At 22.7% G+C, this 23,182-nt stretch overlaps 5 protein-coding genes across 5 annotated transcripts; 3 read left to right on the top strand and 2 right to left on the bottom strand. All coding sequences in view use genetic code 6, as the record gives it.

Moving 5' to 3' along the window:
* Positions 1-163: 163 nt before the first annotated feature.
* Positions 164-6,082, bottom strand: TTHERM_00445990 (hypothetical protein; the record flags this gene model as incomplete). Its single annotated transcript, XM_001023363.3, has 12 exons — positions 164-241; positions 302-418; positions 501-751; positions 908-1,258; positions 1,315-1,507; positions 1,600-1,770; positions 1,949-2,074; positions 2,134-2,417; positions 2,471-3,323; positions 3,765-4,436; positions 4,516-5,686; positions 5,829-6,082. 12 exons carry the CDS (start codon positions 6,080-6,082, stop codon positions 164-166), a joined length of 4,521 nt encoding a protein of 1,506 aa, XP_001023363.3.
* Positions 6,083-8,304: 2,222 nt separating this feature from the next.
* TTHERM_00445980 (metallopeptidase family M24 protein) lies at positions 8,305-10,237 on the top strand (the record flags this gene model as incomplete). Its single annotated transcript, XM_001023362.3, has 7 exons — positions 8,305-8,476; positions 8,556-8,727; positions 8,830-9,157; positions 9,259-9,408; positions 9,500-9,567; positions 9,623-9,834; positions 9,888-10,237. 7 exons carry the CDS (start codon positions 8,305-8,307, stop codon positions 10,235-10,237), a joined length of 1,452 nt encoding a protein of 483 aa, XP_001023362.1.
* Positions 10,238-10,999: 762 nt separating this feature from the next.
* Positions 11,000-12,424, top strand: TTHERM_00445970 (Serine/Threonine kinase domain protein; the record flags this gene model as incomplete). Its single annotated transcript, XM_001023361.2, has 2 exons — positions 11,000-11,557; positions 11,774-12,424. The coding sequence occupies 2 exons, from the start codon at positions 11,000-11,002 to the stop codon at positions 12,422-12,424; spliced, it is 1,209 nt and encodes a 402-aa protein (XP_001023361.2).
* Positions 12,425-13,249: 825 nt separating this feature from the next.
* Positions 13,250-16,048, top strand: TTHERM_00445960 (ubiquitin carboxy-terminal hydrolase; the record flags this gene model as incomplete). The annotated part of the gene is made up of 7 exons (XM_001023360.2): positions 13,250-14,321; positions 14,371-14,713; positions 14,779-14,966; positions 15,019-15,179; positions 15,229-15,643; positions 15,695-15,779; positions 15,841-16,048. 7 exons carry the CDS (start codon positions 13,250-13,252, stop codon positions 16,046-16,048), a joined length of 2,472 nt encoding a protein of 823 aa, XP_001023360.2.
* A 504-nt stretch (positions 16,049-16,552) lies between these two features.
* TTHERM_00445950 (hypothetical protein) lies at positions 16,553-22,883 on the bottom strand (the record flags this gene model as incomplete). Its single annotated transcript, XM_001023359.2, has 10 exons — positions 16,553-16,654; positions 16,706-16,784; positions 16,834-16,964; positions 17,015-17,662; positions 17,718-17,867; positions 18,026-20,809; positions 20,967-21,634; positions 21,681-22,077; positions 22,133-22,661; positions 22,765-22,883. 10 exons carry the CDS (start codon positions 22,881-22,883, stop codon positions 16,553-16,555), a joined length of 5,607 nt encoding a protein of 1,868 aa, XP_001023359.2.
* Positions 22,884-23,182: the final 299 nt, after the last annotated feature.

Here is a 23,182-nt window from a genome sequence, read left to right as displayed (position 1 = left end):
AAATATAAGTAATATGATATTTTTTATTATCAAATTAATATTAGGAAATAGAATTTTTCTTAATATTAATTAATATCTCTCTGTTTTTATTTTGAATATAAAATAAATATAAAATGTGAATACTGTGAAAATATAAATTTATAATAATGTGGAGGACTTCCAATCATTCTACTTAAAATAGAGAAGCAATTTGCATTAATGTAAGTTGATGCTCCTTTTATGCATTCTTGTTGTCTAAAACCTTAATAATTCAAATTAAAATTGCTTAGTGTTATTTTTTAACTATAAAATAGTATTTTACTTTAGAAATTAATTGAAGAGGTATGTATTATTTTTGATTTACTTGTCTATTTACTTGTAAGTAGTTAACATTTTAGTATTCTATCTTTGCTTATTAGGCTATTTCTTCTGCTAAAACCTTCATAAATATAGAAAAAAAATTAAATTTTATTAATTTAATTTAGTTGATTAAAGAAATATTTATATGATTGTTTGTTTACTCTATCTTCTCCAAAATCAGAAAGTGCTTAGAAAAGGAAATTGCTCATTTTTGGTAAATTAAATTTGTATGCCAAACTCTTCATTTTTTCTCCAACAATAGAATTATCTTTAATACAAGATCCATATGATTTTAGGACAATTACAGAATACTTCATATAATTATCATTTTAATTAAGAATTAATATCTTTCTAATCAATTAAAAGTAATCAATATCATCTTCTTCATAAGGTAATCTTCCATTGTCTTATTCTATTTAGAAAATATTTTAATAATATTAATTCTTTTAAATATCTAAATTTGCATAAATTAGATGATTTAATTTTTAATCTTTGAAAATTTAATTTTTTATTAAAAACAAAATCATTATAACCAATTAAAAAGAAGTAAGGATTTTAAATTTTTTACCATAAAACATTTCTGTAAAATATATCAGAATATCTGTAAAGTCTTTATTGAATGTATGCAAAAAAGTTATCAATTGTCCATAACATTTGTATTGAATTAGATATTAAATTATAGATTCTTGGTCTTTAACCCTGAGGGCTTAATCTGATTGATTACATTACTCAATCAATAATTTGGATTCTAGTTCGATGATAAGCTTCTGAATCATAGAGACGCTAATAAACATATACTAATTTTAGCTAGATTTTTTAAAAATGCTGCTGAAGTTAAAAGCATATCTTGGCTCATCATAATCGTTCATATCTTCATCTTAGGCATTTAGCAATCCAGATTATTATTTTTTTTCTAAATCTTTAAAATAAATAAGGAATTCTATCGCAACTTTAAAATACAATAAAATTAATTACATCTATAATTCTCATATATAACAATGTCTTATTCATAGCCAGCCATTTCAAAAAGAAACTAGGCTTAGGCAAGTGCTAAAATTTGAAGGTTTATAATATTTTCATATAAAATTCTTGGCATAGGGTCATCTTAATCATCCATATTTGTAATTATCAAAAGAGTATTGTAAAGGAACCATTGTGATAATCCAGCCTAAATTTTTTAATAAATAAATAAATAGTTGCATGGCTTTGAATCTAATTTAATTTGTGTTATGTTTAGAAAATTATTTTTTTTAATTTTACTTATTTATAATTTTTGATTGAAATATAAAAGTTCATCGAAGAATTAAACTTATAGAGGTTTTCTTTTGAAAGTTGTTTATCTAGATCTAGATATTTGTCACTCTCTAGTTAATAATTTTCAATTATCTTCTGTAACAATCTCTTATTTTCTTCATTTATAACCTTTTCTATCTATTTAATTTTAAATTGTATTAATAAAATATGTTTTAAAAGTAGAGATTAAAATTGTAAGTTTAAATTTTATTAAAAGTAAAAATTCCAAAAAAAATAAGTTTATATTTTTCCTTTATATTTAAAAAATTTAAACTTTCAACTTTAATATCTAGTTTTAAGAAATATCTCAAATTACTTGCTCTGCTAAATCATCTTCATGAATCAATTGTGAAATTAATCCTATATTCTCGTTATTGCATAAATTTTGAACAAACTTTTGTATACACTCATCTAATATTTGTTTGTAAATTCCACTTCTTTTCTTTATTATTAATTTAAATTAAGTTATTTTTGTGCAATAAATAATAAATTTTAAATTACACAAACTTCGTTGATTTATTTTATATAATTAAAAGCTTATTGATGATTTGAAGTTTGCAAGCTATATTAGAAGCAAGCCCTCAAAAATTCTAATTTGCATAGTATTTTTTAACTATTCTTTATGCAATTACTATATATATCTTCCTCTTCATATTTGTCAAAAAGAAGTAAACCCATTTAAGCTAGCTCTTGTTTGCATCTTAAATCAGTAAATGTTTCTTTGAAAAAATACAAAAGACAGTATCTGATGAATTTAATATCTTCTTTAATATTTAGATCCTTTACTATAAAATAAAAAATTTTTGAATTCATTTATTACTTTTTTTGTTTTCTTTACATTCTTAGTGAATTGCTAAAATATTTTTTTCAACTGTCCAAGGACCATCATTGAGGATACTGGGATTTATATGTATTTAGCAGATAATTTTGTGTAAAAGGTTTAGAACATTCGTATATTAAGATGTTTGATATAAGCACATTGCTTATGAATATAAAACAGCTGGTGTTTGATTCAGGAACTAAGAAATACAAAGGGAAATATCGTATTGATGATTTTCTTTTAAGAACTTCAAAATATTTGGTAAGTAGTTATTTGTTAATTTGAGGCTTAGATTTTAGAAAAGAGAGAGTTCAACTTTATCTATATTTTATTGCATCCAAATACTATTTTTATTCAAGTGATCATACTCAGCTATTTGGTAACTCTATGAAAGTTCACCAGATATGAAATAAGATAGCACATCCATAAACAGAACATGATCTAATGTTTGATCTTCACTTTTAATTGCAAGCTTATTAATTTTATCAATTTATAGAAGAGGTTTATCAAATAGATAAGTAATAGAATAAGCAACTGCCACTATCTATTAAATATTTTCTAAATAAGATAAGTCCTCCTCTGTAACTTTTCTGTATTCTATATATTTGAAAAAGGAAAGAATTATCAACAAAAGTTCGACTAACTCTCTTATCTTATATCTAATACTTCCACTTATTAAATTTTTACTCCAAACACAAAAATCTATGTTAATTTTTAAAGGTTATTAATTTATATTAATAGGAATATTTCCATCAATGTTTTCATGGAATAACTCAACCAATATATCCTCTAAAAGTATTTTCATCTATTAAATAACTTTATTTTTTTATTATTCATCACAAAGAATACTTTCAAACTAGTCTGACAAACTCTATTTAATTTAAATAATCGTGTTATATAAATACAATTCAATGAGTTAATAATGTAAACTAAAAAAAATAATTATTCAAATTCAGATTTATGTTTTTATGATGTTAGAAAGAATTAGGAAAAAAAATTTTTTATTAAAATTGATGGAATTTAGAAAATTTAGAAATTAATTTTTTTGCAAAAAAATACTTAAAAGGACCAATAAAAAAATGATTTTCATAAGGAGAGGTTTTTGAAATTTATGATTATTAACAAAAATTTTACTAAAATAACAAAAATACTGAACCTAATTCCAAAGATTAATATATTTGTTATATTTATGATATTTTGTATGTTTATTTGAGGAATATTTAATTAATTAATAAAATATCTTTAAATAATAATTTTGGAATCAAAATGAAATTAATCAGCAATATTAAAATAATGAAATGCAAAAATTTACTTCATATGAAAGAGTGTTTGATGCTGATTGTATACCTTGTTGTATACATTAAATGAATGACATTCCATAAGGACATTAGTTTAGGCAATTTTGAATATCAGGAATTAAAAATAACTTTGTCCATGAAAGCAGTTCAAAAATCTATGATAGATAATTTGATGAGTCTTCTTGTGTAAGTTGTTCACACCAATTTTAATATTTTAAATAAATGCTTGTATTTGAAAAATCTTATGAATATTTATTTTAGGGAACTGTTTTTGAGCTATAGTCACGGAATGTTGACTAGTTTTTGAGAGAGCTGTTGTATTCAGACACAAATTCATTCAATTTAAAGTTTAAGCTTTCATAAAAACACATAGGCACAAGATTAAACAAACCATTCTCTCTAATTATTACTGGTAACATATCGCTGTTTCTGATATCTGTATGAATAGCTAAAACTGGGTATTTTGTAAACCAATTGTTTGTTAAACTCATTAATGAATTTTTTACAGCTGTTTCAAATTTTAATTCATTTTAGTTTAATAGTTATTCACTAACTCTTTTTATATCACCATTGCCAATGTAATTATCTTAGAATCTAAATTCTTAATAGCGACTGTAGAATTCGTGTATTAATTTAAGAGGGAATCTATCAGAACGAAATAGTCTATTCAGTGGATACTCTTTAAACTATGAAATTATAAAAATAATAAATAGTTGAATGCTTGAAATAATAAGTTATTAAATAAATATCTATTAAAAACTTTACAGCCATATTTGAATCATCATTTTCTAAGTAAAGAAGGTCTTGCTGAAGAAGATTTCTTATGTTAAAGTCAGCAGAAAACACAGTCGATATTGATAAAGAGTTAGATATATTCATGATGTCTTCATACTTCAAAAGTTGAATCGATGAGCTTAAGTTTGAAGGAATTGATGCTATATATATTCCTTTTGGACTTAAATTTACATCTATTATTTCTGATTTATTCTAATAAGAATAAATTTCTGTTAGTTCTCCAAATTTAACATTCGTGCATTAACCCAAAGGATTCCCAGATTCTAATATTCTTTCGTCATTTCCTATCAGTCCTGATAAAAACTAGTCTGGAGCTATTGGTAATTAGCCAAGCTCTTATTAAGGAAAAACTTCTAAATTAAAGAGCTAGATATAATTAACTATGGAGTTATTAATAAAAGAAACTGATATCAGAACATTTACAACATTTTGTAAGTTATTTAAAGTACTGAGCTAGAGAGGATTGTTAATAAGAGCACTCACTTTAACATTTTTGAAAGGGTCAAGTAGTGATATTGTTTCTTTATCATTCAGAAGTGAGTATTCTATTTTCACTTATTTTTGCTTGAAATTTATGACTTTGAGCTTAAAATCTTTACTTACTGCTAATAATATGAAGCGAGAGACAGGGATAATGTGAGTAAATAGCTAATCTTAATTTTATTTAAGTTTTTGATAGTAAAATTAATTTAAAAAATTATCAAATAGTTTTATTTCTGATGTATGTCTAATAAAATTCAAATCATTTTCATTCAAAGATCCTACATCTATCTCATAGCAAAATACTTTTTAATTAGCAAGACATGCACATAATTCAATCCTTTGCTTTAAATTATTTGAATAAACTTATCCAATACTGTAAATAATTTGCCCATGAGACTCGATGTTGAGTTCCCTCTTTAGGGCATCTCTTTCAATTAATTGCTTAACATATATTTGTCCGTTTGCACAGGGAATAATGATAATTACACTATTATTCAATTAACTATCGTGATTAGCATTTTCTACTCCCATAAAAAATATTTAGTTACAAATATTTTCATTCAATGTGTAAAAAAATTCTTAGTAGTCAGATTATTATTAACTTATTATTTTTACAAATCTTTGTCTCAAAATTCTAATTAAATTTCCATTAACGTAACTAATAATAAAATAATATTTAGATACAAATTTTTTTAATGATTTTAAAAGAATATGCCCGCCACAAAGCAAACATATCTTCTACTAATAAAATAAAAATAACTAATTTTGCTAATAATAAAATTGAATTAAGTGTTAATTACGCTATATAAATGCTATTTTAAAAACTGAATGTTTGAATGAACTCTCTATGTGGTGTTTGCACTAAGCTACCCTTTTTATTTTCTTATCCTACATTCTAAGTCTACTGTTTATTGCTTATCTCTAATTATCTCATATTTTTGATAGTCCCAACCATAACTTCTTTATAGCAAATGTAATCTTTAAAACATAAATTTTTCATATTCTAGTCATTGCTTATATTATCCTATATTTATTCTTCTATCATTTTATCCATTTTTTCTTATAATTCTTGTATATTATGGATTTATATTCCCCTAATTTGATATCTCAAACAACTTATATAGTATATTAAGTGTCTTACAAAATTTATCAATCAATCTATCTATCTATTATTTATTATGATAAATATCTTTTTTGCTATATGCCTAATTAATTAAATAATTAGCTTATATTTATTCAATTATTATTTTCACTATGCTAACTATTTATTTATTTTTGATTTTTATTCAATTATTCTTGCTTGCTTGTTTATAATTATTTTTATTTTATTTTATTTAAACCCTAAAAAAGCAGAAATCTTTAAACCATTAAATTTGAAAATTTAAATATTAAGTATAAAATAATAATTTTTGTTCATAATAAACAATCACCATTAGAATTTAAATAAAACATTTATTTTAAAATAACACATAATAGATTAATTGGATGCTTGCTTTAATGCCAAAAAATATCATCATACTAAAGAAATCCCTATCAGTTTATCTATATTTAATTTAGTGATTTAATTTTATGTTTTAAAAATAATTTTTAGTCTCGATTACTCCCATATTTATTTTATTGAAAAATTTTAACATTTAAAAAGAAAGTTAATATTTTTCTTCTAATTATAAACAAATAAAAAAATATTATTTTATATTTTTACAGTTTCAAAAAAATATTTTAAATTTGAATTAAATAAAATGAGATATTTATTTAGAGAAAATAAATTATTTCAATAAAAATATTATCAATAAATTTTAGTTTCATTAGATATTTTAAATTTTAAAAATTAATAATATTCTAATAAGTTATTGAATTAATAATGATCATATAATCTTTATTATTAAAATGTATAAATAAAAGTTATTAAAATATTAAACATTTAATTTGATTGTATCTACTAGAGATGATCTTAAGTAATTAAATTTTTTTATTCAAAACTTGTTAATTAGGAATATTTATATTAAAAATATCTGTTTTGGTATATGTTTCAAATAAAATATTTATTTTATTTGTTATTTTTTTATTAATATATTTTTAAATCACACAAATTAGTAAATTAATTTATTTTATCAATGCTTTTTCTTTACTTCTTATATCAGCCATAATTGATTATAAAAATAAAGGGTTTTATTAAGATTTATTTCAATTAAAACTCTACAAATAGCACTTTCAAGACTAATTTAATAAAAATATCTCTATAAAATAAATTCTGCATTTCAAACTTTTAAAGTTTTATCCAAAATTATATTTGCTAAAAATTCATTTAAATAGTAAAAAATTGATATGATCTTTTATTTTCTACTAATAACTTCATTTACTTTCATAAAAATTAAAAACTTAAAATATTTTAGGTTAATTTAAAGTATAAAATATAAGCAAAATTAGTTAAATTTCTTTTTTAAAAATTTTTAATTCTGTTTTATATTTTTCATAATATTGATTTTAATATTTTTAATAGTTAAATTAATTTCCACTAAAGATCTCATTTTATAAAATCTAAATATAGATATTACTTTTGCTTTTAATAATGTTTTTTTCCTTTAACACCGCTATAATAAAGTAATTACAAAATATAATTAAAAAAGTGTTTTAGTAAAAATATTTTGAAAAGAATATATGTGTTTTGCTTTTTATAAAAGAAGAATACTCTGTTTTTGAATTAAAATATAATGAAACATCAATATTTTTTTAATATATCTACTTCATTTATATTTAAATAAAATCATGTATTATTGGTAGTACAGCAGATATAAAAAAATTTTAATAGATGACATGGATAAATAATTAAATACTATATTTTCATTTAATTTTTAATTTATTAAATAAATGTAATGTTTTGGTTATATTAACACTCTCTTTAATACAAATAATTTCATAAAATATTCTTGTAAGAGTAATATTAGTATCATCAAAAATGGTAGATATGATGTCATATTAAAAAGTTGATTCTAATTTATTATACACTAATCTAGTCATTGGTTTAATTTACTAATTGATTAATAGATTTTTCTCTTTAGAATTATACTAGAATCTTAGCAATTATATCTTTCTTTATTGATTTCTAATGGTATATTGATTGATATTATTTATCTCACAAATCTTTTTCATCAAAACAATTATCAATTTATTGTTAAATATATAAACTAAAACAAATACTTCTATTATTTTTAGAAAGATTTCATAAATTAAAATTTTGCAAATAAACTAAATAATTAAAAATCACAAGTATTAAAAATGGATTACAAAAACGAAAATTTAATCAACCCTGAAATTTAGATGCTTTAGCTACCAGTTTCCTTCCACAAGAAGACTAGATAAAATTTAGTTGAGGCTATGAAAGGAGTTGCTTAAGGAAGATCTATAGCTCTTTTTAGAGGTGACACTACTAAACCAATTTAGGATTAGGGTAAAATTATTTAGAAAACTTAAAGCAGCAATATATTACAATTTTATGCTAACTAACTATTTATTTTTCTATTTATTAGATATTGAAGAAAACTTTTAGCAAGAATCTAACATTTTCTACCTTTTTGGTGTTAATGAACCTGATTGTCACGCTGTTCTTGAACTTGATACTGGTAAATCAGTAATTATTTGCCCTCGTATCCCTGAAGCTTATAAGCTTTGGATGACAGTAAAAGAAGCACCCTACTACAAGTAAACTATTTTTATCTTATTTTAAGATTAAGTTAATTGCTTTAGCTCTTCAATTTGAAACAAACTTATTTATTATCATAATTTATAATAATAATTATTTAGATAAACTTACTAGGTTGATGAAGTTAAATATGATGATGAATTTGAAGCCTACTTAAAAGAAAAAAATCCTGAGGAGATTCACGTATATTTCGGAGTAGATCCCGATAGTGGTTTAACCTTGCCATTACCTGAACAACCATTTTTAAAGAGTTACAATATTGTTAATGATAAAATGTACCATATTCTCAATGAATTGAGAGTTTTTAAACACTAAGAAGAAGTTGATTAAATGAAATTCATCGGTGATGTTTCTTCCGAAGCTCACGTTAGAGTTATGGCTAACACCAAGCCTGGTATTAGAGAATATTAAATGGAAGCTTTATTCAAAGTATTTTATTAATGTTAATTCTTAATAAAGAAGAATAAAAAAATATTCAATATAAAATTTTAAAGATTTTTTGTTAAATATTTATTTTAAAAATTTTAAAGTTCCATGTGTAAGAAAGAACTGGATCTAAAGAAAAATCTTATGATTGTATTTGTGCTTCTGGTAACGAAGGTCCTTCTATTCTTCACTACCATGACAATTAAAGAATAGTTACAGACAACTCTCTTATTCTCAATGATATGGGATCAAAAGTAATAAATAGCATTTGAATAAAAATTTATACTCAATTTTCAAAAATATTTTATTTTTTAAATTATTAATATATATTTATTTTATTTAAAGTATAACGGATATTGCTCAGATATCACAGTAACCTTCCCTTCCAATGGCAAGTTCAACGATAAGCAAAAGTATGTTTAACTATTTTATTTTAGCAATTTTTTTTGAAAAAATTAACTATAAAAGGGAAATATATAATGCAGTATATGATGCTTATATTTCAGTACTTAGATCCATAAAAGAAGGTGTTTAATGGTAAGACATGCATCATTTAGCTGAATAAAGAATTTTAGAACATTTAATTAAGATTGGTTTAGTAGTTGAAGCTCCTATTGATGAATTAGTTTAAAAGAGAGTCGGAGCTGTTTTTATGCCTCACGGATTGGGCCACTTGATTGGTATATAATATTTTATTTAATTTTTAAACTGAATTGAATTTATCTCTTTTTAGGTTTAAGAGTTCATGATGTTGGTGGTTATGCTCCTGGTCATCCTGAAAAACTTAAGGATCTTGCTGGACTCAGATCTTTGAGAACAAGAAGAACACTTAAGGCAGGTATGTGTATTTCAGTTGAACCTGGTTGCTATTTCAACAAAGTTATTTTGGAACAAGCATTTAACAATCCTGAGGTTTCTAAATATTTAAATAAGTCTAAGATTGAAGAGTATACTTGTGTTGGTGGAGTTCGTTTAGAAGATGATGTTTTGATCACAAAGGATGGTCATTTCAATCTTACTAATGTTCCTAGAACTGTAGAAGAAGTTGAAAGAGCTTGTGCTGGTCTTCCTTGGAAAAATTGAAATTAAACATAAAAATATTTAATAAATTGATAAAATATAGTCAATAAATATAATTATCTTATTGCTCTTTAATAAATTTATATTTTTTATATAAAAGAGATAGTAATTAATTTTAAAATTTGACATGTGAAATAATAATTTTGTATAAAACTTTATGAAATGTAGAAATTAAAATATATATTTTGAGGTTTCCATCCAGTATAGCGTTTATCTTTGAAGAGAGTAAATGAAATAAAACAAAATCTTCTTTTTAAACGAGCTAAAAAATTTGCAAAATTTTAAAATAAAAAACAATAAAAATAAAAAGACCTAACTTGTATTTATTAAAGATTTGTTTGTATTTTTGTCTATATTTTTTTTTTCTATTCTAAAAAATAACTCAAAGATATATTTTATTTGAGAGAGCTGTTAATTATTCAATAGATTACAACCCTATTTCTATCATAATGTTTGATTCAAGTCATGAAGAAAATAAGCAATGTTTAATATTATGACAAGAATTATAATTAGCTTAAAATCTTATTAGAAATAGAGAAAAGTTTTTACTGAAATTATAATTAAAAAATATAATTAGTTTGCCATAAATATTTATTAATTAATTAATAAATAAATTCAATATTTTTTTATCTTAAAAATAAACAAAATTAAAAGAATCCATTTAGCTTTCTAAAAGAACTTAGCAGGATAGAAAAAATTATTTTATTCTAAATAAACTAGGTGGTGATAAATTTTATTCAATTATAGATCTGTAAATAGAATTAAATGGGAAATAATTGTTGTGTTCCAAATCAAAATAATGGGCCAAGTTAGATGGGATACTCATTTTTAAATAAAAATAACTAGGAACTAACTAAAACAGCCAATTAAAATAATCCTAACTTTCTTTCTCCACCAGACTAGAATTAATAAGGTACTAAAGTATCACAAATAAGTTCATTGAGATCGCATTCTTCTTAGTAAAAAAAAGTACATCAAGAAAAGCACCCTTTTGATGATTATCAAAAACTTGCAAATCTTGGTTCTGGTGCTTATGGAGAAGTATCTCTAGTTAGGAAGAAGAAAGACGGCAAGTTATATGCAATGAAAGTTGTGAAAAAAGAAAAGGTTGCTATTAATAGAAAAATGGTTGAAGCTACCTTACTAGAGTAAAAGATTCTTAAAAAAAGCAGACACCCATTTATTGTTAAGCTTTCTTAGTCTTTTCAAACAGAAGGCAAATTGTATATAATTATGGAATACATGGCTAATGGAGATTTATACTCTGTTCTATAGAAGGTTAAAAGATTTGATGAAAATACAGCAAGGTTTATTTTTGCTGAGGTAACTTTTATTCATTTTGATAAGATTCATTTTTTAGAATTAAATGTTATCAAGTTGTTTTGAAATAAGCTATGAACACGTATTTATATGATTTTGTTGTATTGTGCAATTTATAATTTTGTTTAATAATAAAAAGTCTTAAATGAATTTTAAAATTTTATATTTTCTGTCAGAGATATTTTTTAAGTATTTATTATTTTTTCTTTAAAAACTTAGGTTATACTAGGACTTCAATATTTGCATGAAGAACAAAATACTATGTACAGAGATTTAAAACCAGAAAATATTCTAATTGGAGAAGATTGTCATATTAAACTCTCTGATTTTGGATTAGCAAAGCAATTCGTAAATAAAGAAGATAAAGAAAATGCATTTTTAGGAACTCCTTAATATTTAGCTCCTGAAATAGTCCTCTAAAAACCCTATGATAAAAATATTGATCTTTGGACATTAGGTATTCTACTCTTTGAGCTGCTTTCTGGCAAGCCTCCATTTGGATCAGGCAAAAACCTAATGAAAGATATAATTATAAACAAACCTATATTTCCTAGTTATTTTTCAGCTTAAGCTGTAGACTTAATCAAAAAGCTTCTTTAAAATATTGGCAATAAAAGATTAGGCAGCAACAATTTTGCAGAGTTGAAATCCCATCCTTTCTTTGAAAAAATTGATTGGGACAAAATATATAGAAAAGAATTAGAATCTTTGTTAAAATAATATATTTCTAAAAAACCTGATAGAGCATACCGAGAAAAGACTATCATAGAATCTCCTAGAGCAGCAAATAAAAAACCTATGTATAACTTTCCTGAGTTTACTTACAACCCTAATTCTCTTCTCATAGGCGAAGATCATGAAAAAAATTGAAAAGTCTTTAAATCTTTTGATTATCTTTATTCTAAATCTATAATATTAGATAGATTAATAACATAATGAAAATTGATTAAATTAGACTAATCAAAACTATATATATATATAAACAAACTTTAATTTAAAGAAATATTGAAAATATAATAAATGAAACTATTAACTAAAATGAACCTAAATATTAAAAATTATCAGAAGAATCTCTACTCCTAAATAATTTAATTCTTATAAGATTCCTATAATAACAAAACTTATCCATTTTAATTTTCAAATAATTGTATCCTTTTATTTATAAATTTTAAGTTTCTAAATATTTATTTGTTTTTATTAATAAAAAGTATTTTATTCTAATTAAAACTTAGACATATCTATTTAATATTATCTTATATTTTAACCTTGATCAAAGGAGTTACAAATCTTTAAAATGCCCATAAATAGTTTCATTATTTATTTATTTTGAGCACTTAATTTTTTTTTGAAAATAATAAATGAAAAATATTTAAATTAACAAAAAATATAAAATTTTTATAAAATCAATTTTTAAAATGATTTCTTTTTTTTTGCTGTAAATGATACTTAAATATTTATAAAAATTTGAAAGTAATTACATGTTACTTAAATTAATAATTTAGTTATTACGTTACTTTAATTTTAAATATTGTGCGTGTGAATTTTAATAATAATTTTTTGCATAAACTCATACTTTAAAGTTTTTTGTTAAAAAATTTTTTAATTAAGAATTTCTTGTAAATTTGCAAAAGATCTAACTGTTTTTAAAAATTTACAAAATAGTGAAAGTAGACTGAAAGTAAGTAAGTATTAAGTATGAGCAGTATCAAAAAGATATAAAATAAACAAATTATAGATAGTGTTAAAAACGGAGCTAAACTATTAATGTAAAAGAGCAATCCAAAATACTCAAAAAATGATGAATATAAACTGACATAAACCAAATAGGAAAGAAAAGTATCTCTCAACAAAATAAATAATTCATAAAATGGGCAAATATCTTTATCACTAAAAAGAAGTCTGAATAGTTAATAAGCAAATTTTATAGGAAATAGTAATCCATGGAATACTAGAACAAATAAATAATAATATTCTTTACAAAATGGTTAAGCTTATCAATTTTAAAATGAAGAATAATAATATAAAACTATAAAAGTTAAAAATTAATAAATATTACCTTAGCTTAATCACAGCCCTTAAAAATCTACAACTAAATATGGAGGAGTTGATAATAGTGATAAAAAAAGTGAATATTACTAAGGACAATAGCATAATTAGTCACTCTTTGAAAAAAGTAGCAACGATTTAAATAGTAAAGCACAAAATAGCTCTAAGATAATTAAACCACCTTTAAAGTCAATGATCAATGACAAAAATTTATCAAGCAAAGAAAACTTACATGAAATAAATAAAAGAGAGAGTCAATTACCATAAATTCCTAAATAAAATGTTTAAACTGAAAGCTATTATCAAAAATAAGCAGAAAATTTGACTCTAAATAAATAAAATCAAAATAAGCCTTACTTTAACAGTGAATACCAATAAAAATAAAATGATTATGCCCATTTAGATAGTTCAAAAGAAAACCATATTGAATTTAGAGGAAATGATTTCATAAATAATCCTAAAACAAAAAATGCTACCCTTAGTGCAAACTAAAAATTTAGCTTTTCAACTACTCCTCCAAATAATAATAATAACAATAGCAGTATATCAAAATAGTTTGATGATAAAATGCTTAATTCAAAAGAACCTAAGAAGGTACCTAATAGTCAAGTCTAAAATGTTGCTAAGGATAGTCTAGAAGAAAAGTTTGAAAAAATATACGATACTGGTAAAAGTATAAGCATATCTCAAAACAATACATCACTTCCTCCTAAAATTATAAGTATTATTTAAATTAAAACTATCAATTAAAAAAATAAATTTATAAAAAGAAAAAGAAATTGATGACAAGGAAAACGTAAAAATAGAAAATAAAGAAAGATTGGCATTTTAAGAAGAGAGTTTAAATAAACTTTAACCAAAAATATAAAAATCTGAAATTATAAATTCTAATAATAAACTAACACCAAATGAAAACTCAAAACTGGAAGTACAAAATTAAAATTCTGTTGATAGTAGATAATCTTTTTAAATGAAGAACAAAGTAGAATAATAGTAAAGCACAAACCCATTGATAAGATATTATAAATATGATTTTGATTTCTCAAAATTTAATTTTACATTTAGCAAAAGATCTTCAGCAGGTCTTAACAATATTGGAAATACTTGCTTCATGTAACTAGCATTACATGCACATATATTATTTAAAAGTATAATTATAATAAATATTTTTTTAATAGGAACTCAGCTCTGTAATGTGTATTCAATACTCCTGTTTTTAATGAGTTCTTTTTTTCTGGATCTTTTGAAAAAGATATTAACCCAAAAAACAAAGGAGTAGCCCAAAGTTACTCTGTGCTGATTAAATAAGTCAGAAATACTGGTAACTCTTCTTCTTAAGCTCCTTATGCACTAAAAAAAAGCATAGGTAAATAAAATTTAGCAAGTTAGCTAGTTCATTTATTAATTAAATATTATAGAAAGGGTTTCTTCTTAGTTTTATGGCACAGATTAACAAGATGCTTAAGAGTTGCTAAGATGCCTACTTGATGGGCTTCATGAAGACTTAAATAGAGTTAGAGCTAAACCAAAATACAGGGAACTTGAAGCTGATACCAACAAAAGAACACTATAAGAGATTGTAATTTAAAATAAATATTAAATTCTTTTAACAATTTATGATTAAATAGAGTGATGATTGGTATTAATACTACAAAGGCAGAGATGATAGTGTAGTTACTGACTTTTTTAGTGGACAGCTTTTGAGCAAAGTCATATGCTCTAAGTGTAAAAATGAGAGCTTAGCTTTTGATAATTTTATGGATCTTTCTTTAAGTTTTAGCAGAGGTCAAGAAAATGAAGCAGATTTGGTAGATCTTTTAAAAGCATTTCTTAAAGAAGAAAATTTAGATGATGATTATTATTGCTCTAAATGTAAAGCAAGAACTAAATCTAGGAGATAATTTGAGCTATACAAATTACCTCAAATATTAGTTATCCACCTTAAAAGATTTAATTTTGGAAGGTCTTATAGAAATAAAATCTCTTCAAACGTGTCATTTCCTGTAACAAATTTTGATGTATAGTAGTTCATATAGAGCTCAAGTAATTTTTAAATAGAAAATCATATTTTATATTAATTTATGCTTTTAATAGCTGATAATAGTGTGAAGAATAGTAAATATGAATTGTTTGGAATAGTTAATCATAGCGGTAGCCTTTCAGGTGGTCACTACACATCGTATTAAAATTTTTAAAAATATAAACTTAAAAATTAAATCAATATCTTAAAATAAAAAAAGAGAATCACTCAACCCATATGATGGTAAATGGTATAATTATAATGATAGTCATGCAGGATCAATTAGTTAAGAGTCAATAAATAGATATTAGTCATCAGGTAGATAAAGCCCTTACTTGCTCTTTTACTGTAAAAGTGAATTGCTTATCCCTTATCAAAATAATATTAACAATGGTGTTGATCATCATAGAATGAAAAGTAATTTATGATGAAATAATTCATTAAACTCAAAACTAATAGTGCTATTTAAATTAATTATTACTCAAAAATCTTAATAAGAAAAATTACTAATTAAAATAATAAACAAAATAAATTTCAAAAAAAAAAAACTCATTTACTATTTAGGAAGTGCAATAAATAAATAAGTAAATAAATAAATAAACTAACAATTAAACAAAAAATATAAAAAAATAAATTCATAAATAAATAAAGAAGTAACAAAAAAATAATAGAAAATTATTTATAAAAGTATTCTATTTTCTAGAACGAATAACGATTATATTTAAAAATTTATAATTATAAGAGTAGATAGATAGATAGATTTGTTGCATGTATGTACATATTATTAATTCATCGTGTAAAATCTAAAAATTATATTTTATTTTTATATATTTATTTATTTATGGAAACCATAAAATATTCATTTTATAGTTGATGATAAGATTTTTATTTATTAATTAAATTTTTTATAAGGAATTTATTATTAATTTATCTCAAAATTAATTTTCTAAATTGTTTAATTCTAATTTTTATTCCACTCCTTCTCCCATTTTATATTACTTCATGCCAGATTCTGTGATACTCTTCCTTATGTCCTAAATAAATTTTTCTTTTTAATCTATATTTTTAAGAAAATATTTTTATACTTTTGGATTCATCAATGAAGAAGCCTTCTTTTTTTCAGAATTTACTGAGCTCGATATATTTTAAATATCTTCTAGTTTTCTTTTATTAAAAATAATAAGGATAGGTGTTTTCATAATGGTTGCTTTACCTCTAATCAGATAAGTAAATATTTTCATTCTAAACAAATTAATCCTGGCAGAAATCTTTTTATGAGTTGCTATTTGGTGAGTTTTCAAGTGATTGAGTGCACTAATTTATCTTCAAATTGTATATTTTTGGCTTTTTTAACAAAAATTTTTAAAAAATTAAATATTTTATTTTCATATTACGTTAACACAGGAAGGTTAAAATGCAACATTTTAATTATTTTATTAGTTTATTTAACCAAAATAATCCTTAAGATCAGAGATTTTCATTTCTCCTTCTACTACACTTACTTAAAGACGGTTTGAGGTTTATTGGAGATTGCTGCTCTAAGTCCCAATTTCATTTCTTTCAGAAGAATTGTATAAAATTTTAGAAGAATTATTAAATTAAGCAATTTAGTTCTCTAAAGTTACTATATAAGACTATTTTTAATTTAGATTTGTAGAACTAATGTTCAATTAATACTGAAGCCTTTCAAGTTATTAGTTTAGTTACTGTTTTTCTTATTGAATAGAATTTATTTCTGATTAAAGCTGCTTTACTTAATTTCTTAGAGAGTTTGTTTACTCGCTTTATTCGTTTCTTATTTTTTAAGATTCCTAAATAGTTTTATCCGCTACCTACTTTTAATTTACTACTTCTAAATTTTCTATCTTCATATTTAATTCTTAAATAATTAAATTTAATTTTTCATTTTCAGTTACAATAAATAAATTATTCTTTTCTTGATTATTCACAATATTCTGAAGTTCCTCAGCTAATTTTCTTAAAGACTAATTTTATTCCTCCTGATTACTTTTTTCTTTACACTTAAGTTCGTATATTTACTACTTTTTTTAAATAAGCTTTTAAAAAAAATTTTTTTAATAATTTGAAGAAATTTACTAATTTCTAATTTTAAATTGAAAATTCTAATTTTGTATCATTAAGCTTCTGATTTAAACTTATAATTTAATTAGAGGCTTCTTCATATAATTGTTAAAATTAATTTTTCTAATTTTTAGCTTCTTCTAATTCTCTGGTTAAAACAATTTCCTAAATGATAACAAATGAATAATAAGAATATTTAATTAATTATTAATAATTTTTTATCTACAAAAAATAAGATTGAAATACAGATTAAATTTTATTTGATATAATAATTTTATTAAAATCAGATTGAAAATATAATAAATTATTCAATATTTTATTACTTATTTTGCATACTTATTTAGAGTATCCAAATAATTTTAATCTTCTAAAATTTACTTAAGCTCTTCATACTGCTTTTTGTAATCGATATCTTATTCATCTTGCTTCAAAAAATCCTCTTTTAATTCATTTTATTAGTTTAGTTTAATGCTGCTTTAAATGTTTTCACTTATTTGTGTATCTTAAATCTAGTTTGAGGAATTTTATCTACTTTTTACTTGATTAAGAGAATTTTACAATTATGAATTAACCATTATTTGATTTTCATAAGCTTATTAGACTTCTTAAAGTTTATTCTGCATAGACCTATTGCTTTATTCAACAAAAGAAAATTCTTTCTGAGATCTATCAAGTGAGTGTTGCAAGCTATGTATAAGTTTTTAGTGCTACTCCTTTTCAAGTTAGTTTTGCTTTTTTATTTTTTAAAATTCTAGCAAGAAAACTTCCTATTATTTAATAATTTCATAAGATTGTTTCTCTTAATTTTATAAATCAGAAATCAAGCTTTAACATTTCTCAAGTTCTTTGGTTTTGCACTGCAGAATCTGCTAAATCTAATCCATAGCTACTTGCAGAGGACTAATTTAATATTCCTTGCTCTAAATTTATGACTGCAAATTTTAAATTATTTTGGTTTAAGACTCTATTTGCTGTTTCTAAGATATTTGCAACTGTGAATATTCTTTTTATAAATCTTCTAATTTTTAAGCTTCATGCATAATAATCTCTTACTATTATTCTATTTGTGACTTATAATTATTTATTTGATTGTTAAGACTATCTATTAAGTTAGAAGTTTCAGACATTAAATTCTCTCCTTAAATTCGATTTTGTTCACTTTATTATAACTTTAATTCGAAATCTGCTAATTTATTTGTTAATTCAATTATTTTTTCATTTTAGTTTTGCTGAAGTTTTTATTTTAAATCTGCAATAATTTTGAGTTATTCTTCACACTATTCCTATAGCTATTTATCTCTCTTTTACTATTAATCTATTATGTCGCTTTAAACCTTTTCAAGGTTAATAAGATTAGTAGCTTTTTTCTCAAGTTCAGAGATTTATTCACGATCTTCGTTGAATTTTTGTTCAAATTATTCTACAAACTCTGTGAGTTTCTAAATCTCTTAAACATATTCTTCATTCTAAGACTTTAATTAAGAGCATTCTTCTTGCAAATTTTAAATTATAAGATCTTTTTGTTCATCAGTAGAATTATTTTATTTGAAGATATCTTCATATTATTGCTTCAAAATTTTATTGGCTTTTTCAAGTTAATTATTTTTTTCTATTATTAACTAAACATCTTTTTTTTAAACTGAAATTTCTTCAATAAATTGTATCAATTCGTTCAAAATATCTTCACCTAATAATTCTTTTGTTAGATCATTATTTGAAATACATTATATATTTATTTCAGCATTTTTACTATTTAATATATTGATTACCAGTTCTTTTTAATTTTCCTACAAATTTACTATTTTATTTAGGTAAGCATTATTTTAATCTATCAAAATCTAATTTTCACTTTTTAATATACATTAATCTTAATTAGCTTGTTCAATTAATAGGTTGAGATTATCAATTTTATTCTTTAAATCAGATATATGGTTTTCTTCATTTTCTAAATCATTATTTTTTCTAGCTCTTTTAATCTTTTCAGATTCATCGCTTTAAGACTAAATAATAATTTATTGTTAAGGCTATAGTTATTATATATTATCAATTTTTTAATTAAGATTTCCAATAATAGTGTGTGCATCGTTCAAAAGAAGTTCTTTCGTTTACACTTCTTATTCTAAAGCTTTAATAATTTATTCATATTAGTTGAGCTACTCAATATTTTTATGCATCTATTCAACATATTACTAAAGTTAAGTTTGATAACTCACAACTGATGTTTCGAGTAGCTTATTCTTACTTTCAGAATGTTCAAATTCATTTCTGCTTTCTTTCAAATTATCTTAAAACTGTTAAATGATCATACAATTTTTTTCAATAATTGAATTCTATTCTTAAATTAATTTTTCTTGGTACTTTATCTTATCGTAGCATTCGCTTAAATTTTCCTCTGCTTTACGAACTTATCCATTTAAATACATGATTTAATCTTAAAAGCTGAAATACATTCTATTATCAGATGATTCAGCTTCAGAGCTTCTTTAGATATCATCAAGAGTTTTGCAACGACTTTAAATTGTTTTATTTATTTCATTTTACATGATACTATCTTAAACATTAGCAGCGTTTTAATTTGAATCACTTTGACTTTATTCATTTAATTCTTCATATATGCAATCGTTTAAAATATCATTACAGTGAGGTGGTTTTTAATATTTAAGATGAGGACTGATTAAACTAATATTACTTATTGAAAAAGATTCAGTCATTACAATTTATTCTTTTAATACACTAATTTATTACTCGTATTCTTGTTTTTGACCATCAAGCAGCCCTTTCAGACGCGATACTTCTTCTTACAAGTATCTGCTAACTTCGAAATTCTCAGAAATATCTTCATTGTGGTTTATAGAATTTTCATCCTTTTTTATTTGGTTGTGGTTTTAAGCTGAATGAAATTCAAAGCTTTATATCCCACCAAGCATCTCATATCTTTAAATAGATAATCTTAGTTTAGAATTTTCATTCTCCATAGCAGTTTTATCTTCTAACTCCTTATTCAGCTTCTCTTCAAGATCTGATATTTATTTTTTCATATCATTAATAAGCTAACTCATATTATTAATATCTTAGCTGTTCCTAATATGCTAATCTTATTCAAAAGCCTTTTAAATAAATTATTTTAAAAACCTATTCTAAACAAAGTGAGTGCTAAAAATTAAATTTTATTTTAAACTAATTTAAAAGTGACAATTCATTTATGAAGATTCGAAATAAATTAAAATTTTAACAAAAAATTAAGAATAAAAAATTAAAAAATACTTGAGGACGTAAAGGAGATGGTGAAATATTTATATCTTATGTTGTATCATTATCACTTTAAGATAGTTTTTTATTTCTTTTAACTGTATCTTCTGCTGATGTTTACTATTTTAATTACAATAGTTCCTCTTATAATATCTCGTATTAATTTTATAATTTGGTATATTCTTAAGATTTTTCTTCTATGATTTAATGTAATTTATTATTTTCTTAAATTATATTAAAATTTATTTCATCCTTTTCAGAGTTTTATTCAATAATAACAGAATCTTTTCTTGGACTTATCAGATTTACAAGTGATTGGTAAGTTTTTATGAGATTTTCTTAAAAATCTTCAGTAATAACTTGCTTATTAGAACTTATTAGAGTTTCCTAGAGATTATCTATTTTTTCTAAAATGATATTTTTTTATTGCTCTGAAGAATCTATTTTTTATTCCATCAAAACTATCTCGATTTTATGATTTTCAATTAATTATTAAATCTCGCTTTAGTGCTATATTAAAATTGTTTCTAGCTTCTATTCATTTCTTTTCTAACTTTCATTATATATTTTGTTTAAATTTTCTAAATCAAAAGTTTTTTATTTTAAATTCATAGTTAAACTCTCTCTTTCGTTTTGGAAGCTGAGTCTCTCACATTATAAATCTTCAACTTACTATTATATTTCTTTTAAAAAGCTATAATTAATACACTGAAGAATAAATCATATTACTTCTTATCATACTATTAAGACTCTAAACTTAATCAGAAAGCTGACCTTTTTCATTGATTAATCTCTCGTTTTCATGCTACATCTAAGATTATGTTTCGATGAGATTTCTTTATGCTTGTATTAGCTACTGTTCGACTGAATTATTTTATTACTCAAGTAGCTGTTATTGTTCTAATAATGAAGCTATTTGATTCTTAAGTTATAAAACCAAATTACCTTATACAGATTAAGCTTATGAAGCATTCTCTCTCAAAGAAGCATTTTCTATTTCTAAATTCCTGAGTTTATTTTAGAATTCTTAAAACATTTCTTTCTTTTCAAAATTAATTTTCTCTATTTCATCTTTCAAAATCTTTTTCTCTCTTTCGAAATTATTTTATACTTGTTAACACTTTTCCTTATATAAAAAATATTTTATTCAATTTTTTCTTGTTTGAACAATTATTTGTTACTTCGAATAAGCAGGTTTAAGTTGTATCATATTCATTAAGCTAATTCTTTAAGTCGTCTATTTCTTATTAGTACAACAATACTCTTTATTCTGTCTCTAGTAATTTTTCTTATAACATTGCATTCTCTTATTTACTACTTAAAAGTTTTTCCATGCTTTCTTTTTCACTCTAAAATTAATTTTGCTTTTACTTAAAAATAATTTCCTATTCCAAGCTCTTTTCAGCCAGCTTTTTGCTTTGGTTAATTGACTCCCTAAACTTCAAATTTTCTTCATTTAGGAGCACTAGCTTTTGCTCTAGCTCAAATGCTTGCATTCTTTGTTTTTCATAATCACTAGTTAGCTTTAAAATCTATAATTATCTCTATTCTAACTCTTTCTCATAAGCTAATGCTTTTTAAATAAGAATCTAAGTACTCTCAATACCTTCTCTACCTTACTACTATTATTATTATTATGAATCGATTCTACTATTAAAATTATTTGCTATTAAGCCATCTTATTACCTGGGCTTAGGAAGATCTTTTATGCTTTATTTTAAAAAGAGTTGATAAATATTTAGTTTAAATAGCATATTTATAAATTAGATAGGTTCTTATTAAATATATATTATATAAAATTATTTTGCGTTACAAAGGATGCTATTAAGGCTATGATATTTCAGGTGGTAAAATCTAATTTGTTAGCAAAAGAGGAGGACTCAATATAAGTCCTTTCTTCTCAAAATAATTTAGATCCCTTTTAGATGCCATAAATATTTAAACGAATCACTATAAAATATAATCTTTAACTTAAAATTGCAAAATTGTTCTTTGTTTATTTATTACTTCCTAGTTGTATTTTATTGTTTTTTGTAATATTGATTTACTTGTAAATTAAATAAATTCATAAAACTAAGTTGAAAGAAAAATAGCAGTTAAAAAGGCAAATTAAAAGTGTATAAATTTTATTGGAATTTGATGGATGACTATAATTTATAAAATTCATATAAGAATAATTATTTGTATTAAATGTAATCATTAAATATATCTTATTATATCGTCATTTCCAC

The sequence above is a fragment of the Tetrahymena thermophila genome (assembly GCF_000189635.1).
Source record: "Tetrahymena thermophila SB210 genomic scaffold scf_8254437, whole genome shotgun sequence".
In the NCBI taxonomy this organism is placed as follows: Eukaryota; Ciliophora; class Oligohymenophorea; order Hymenostomatida; family Tetrahymenidae; genus Tetrahymena; species Tetrahymena thermophila.
Note: the sequence above shows the minus strand (reverse complement) of the source record. Positions and strands in the feature narration are given on the sequence as shown.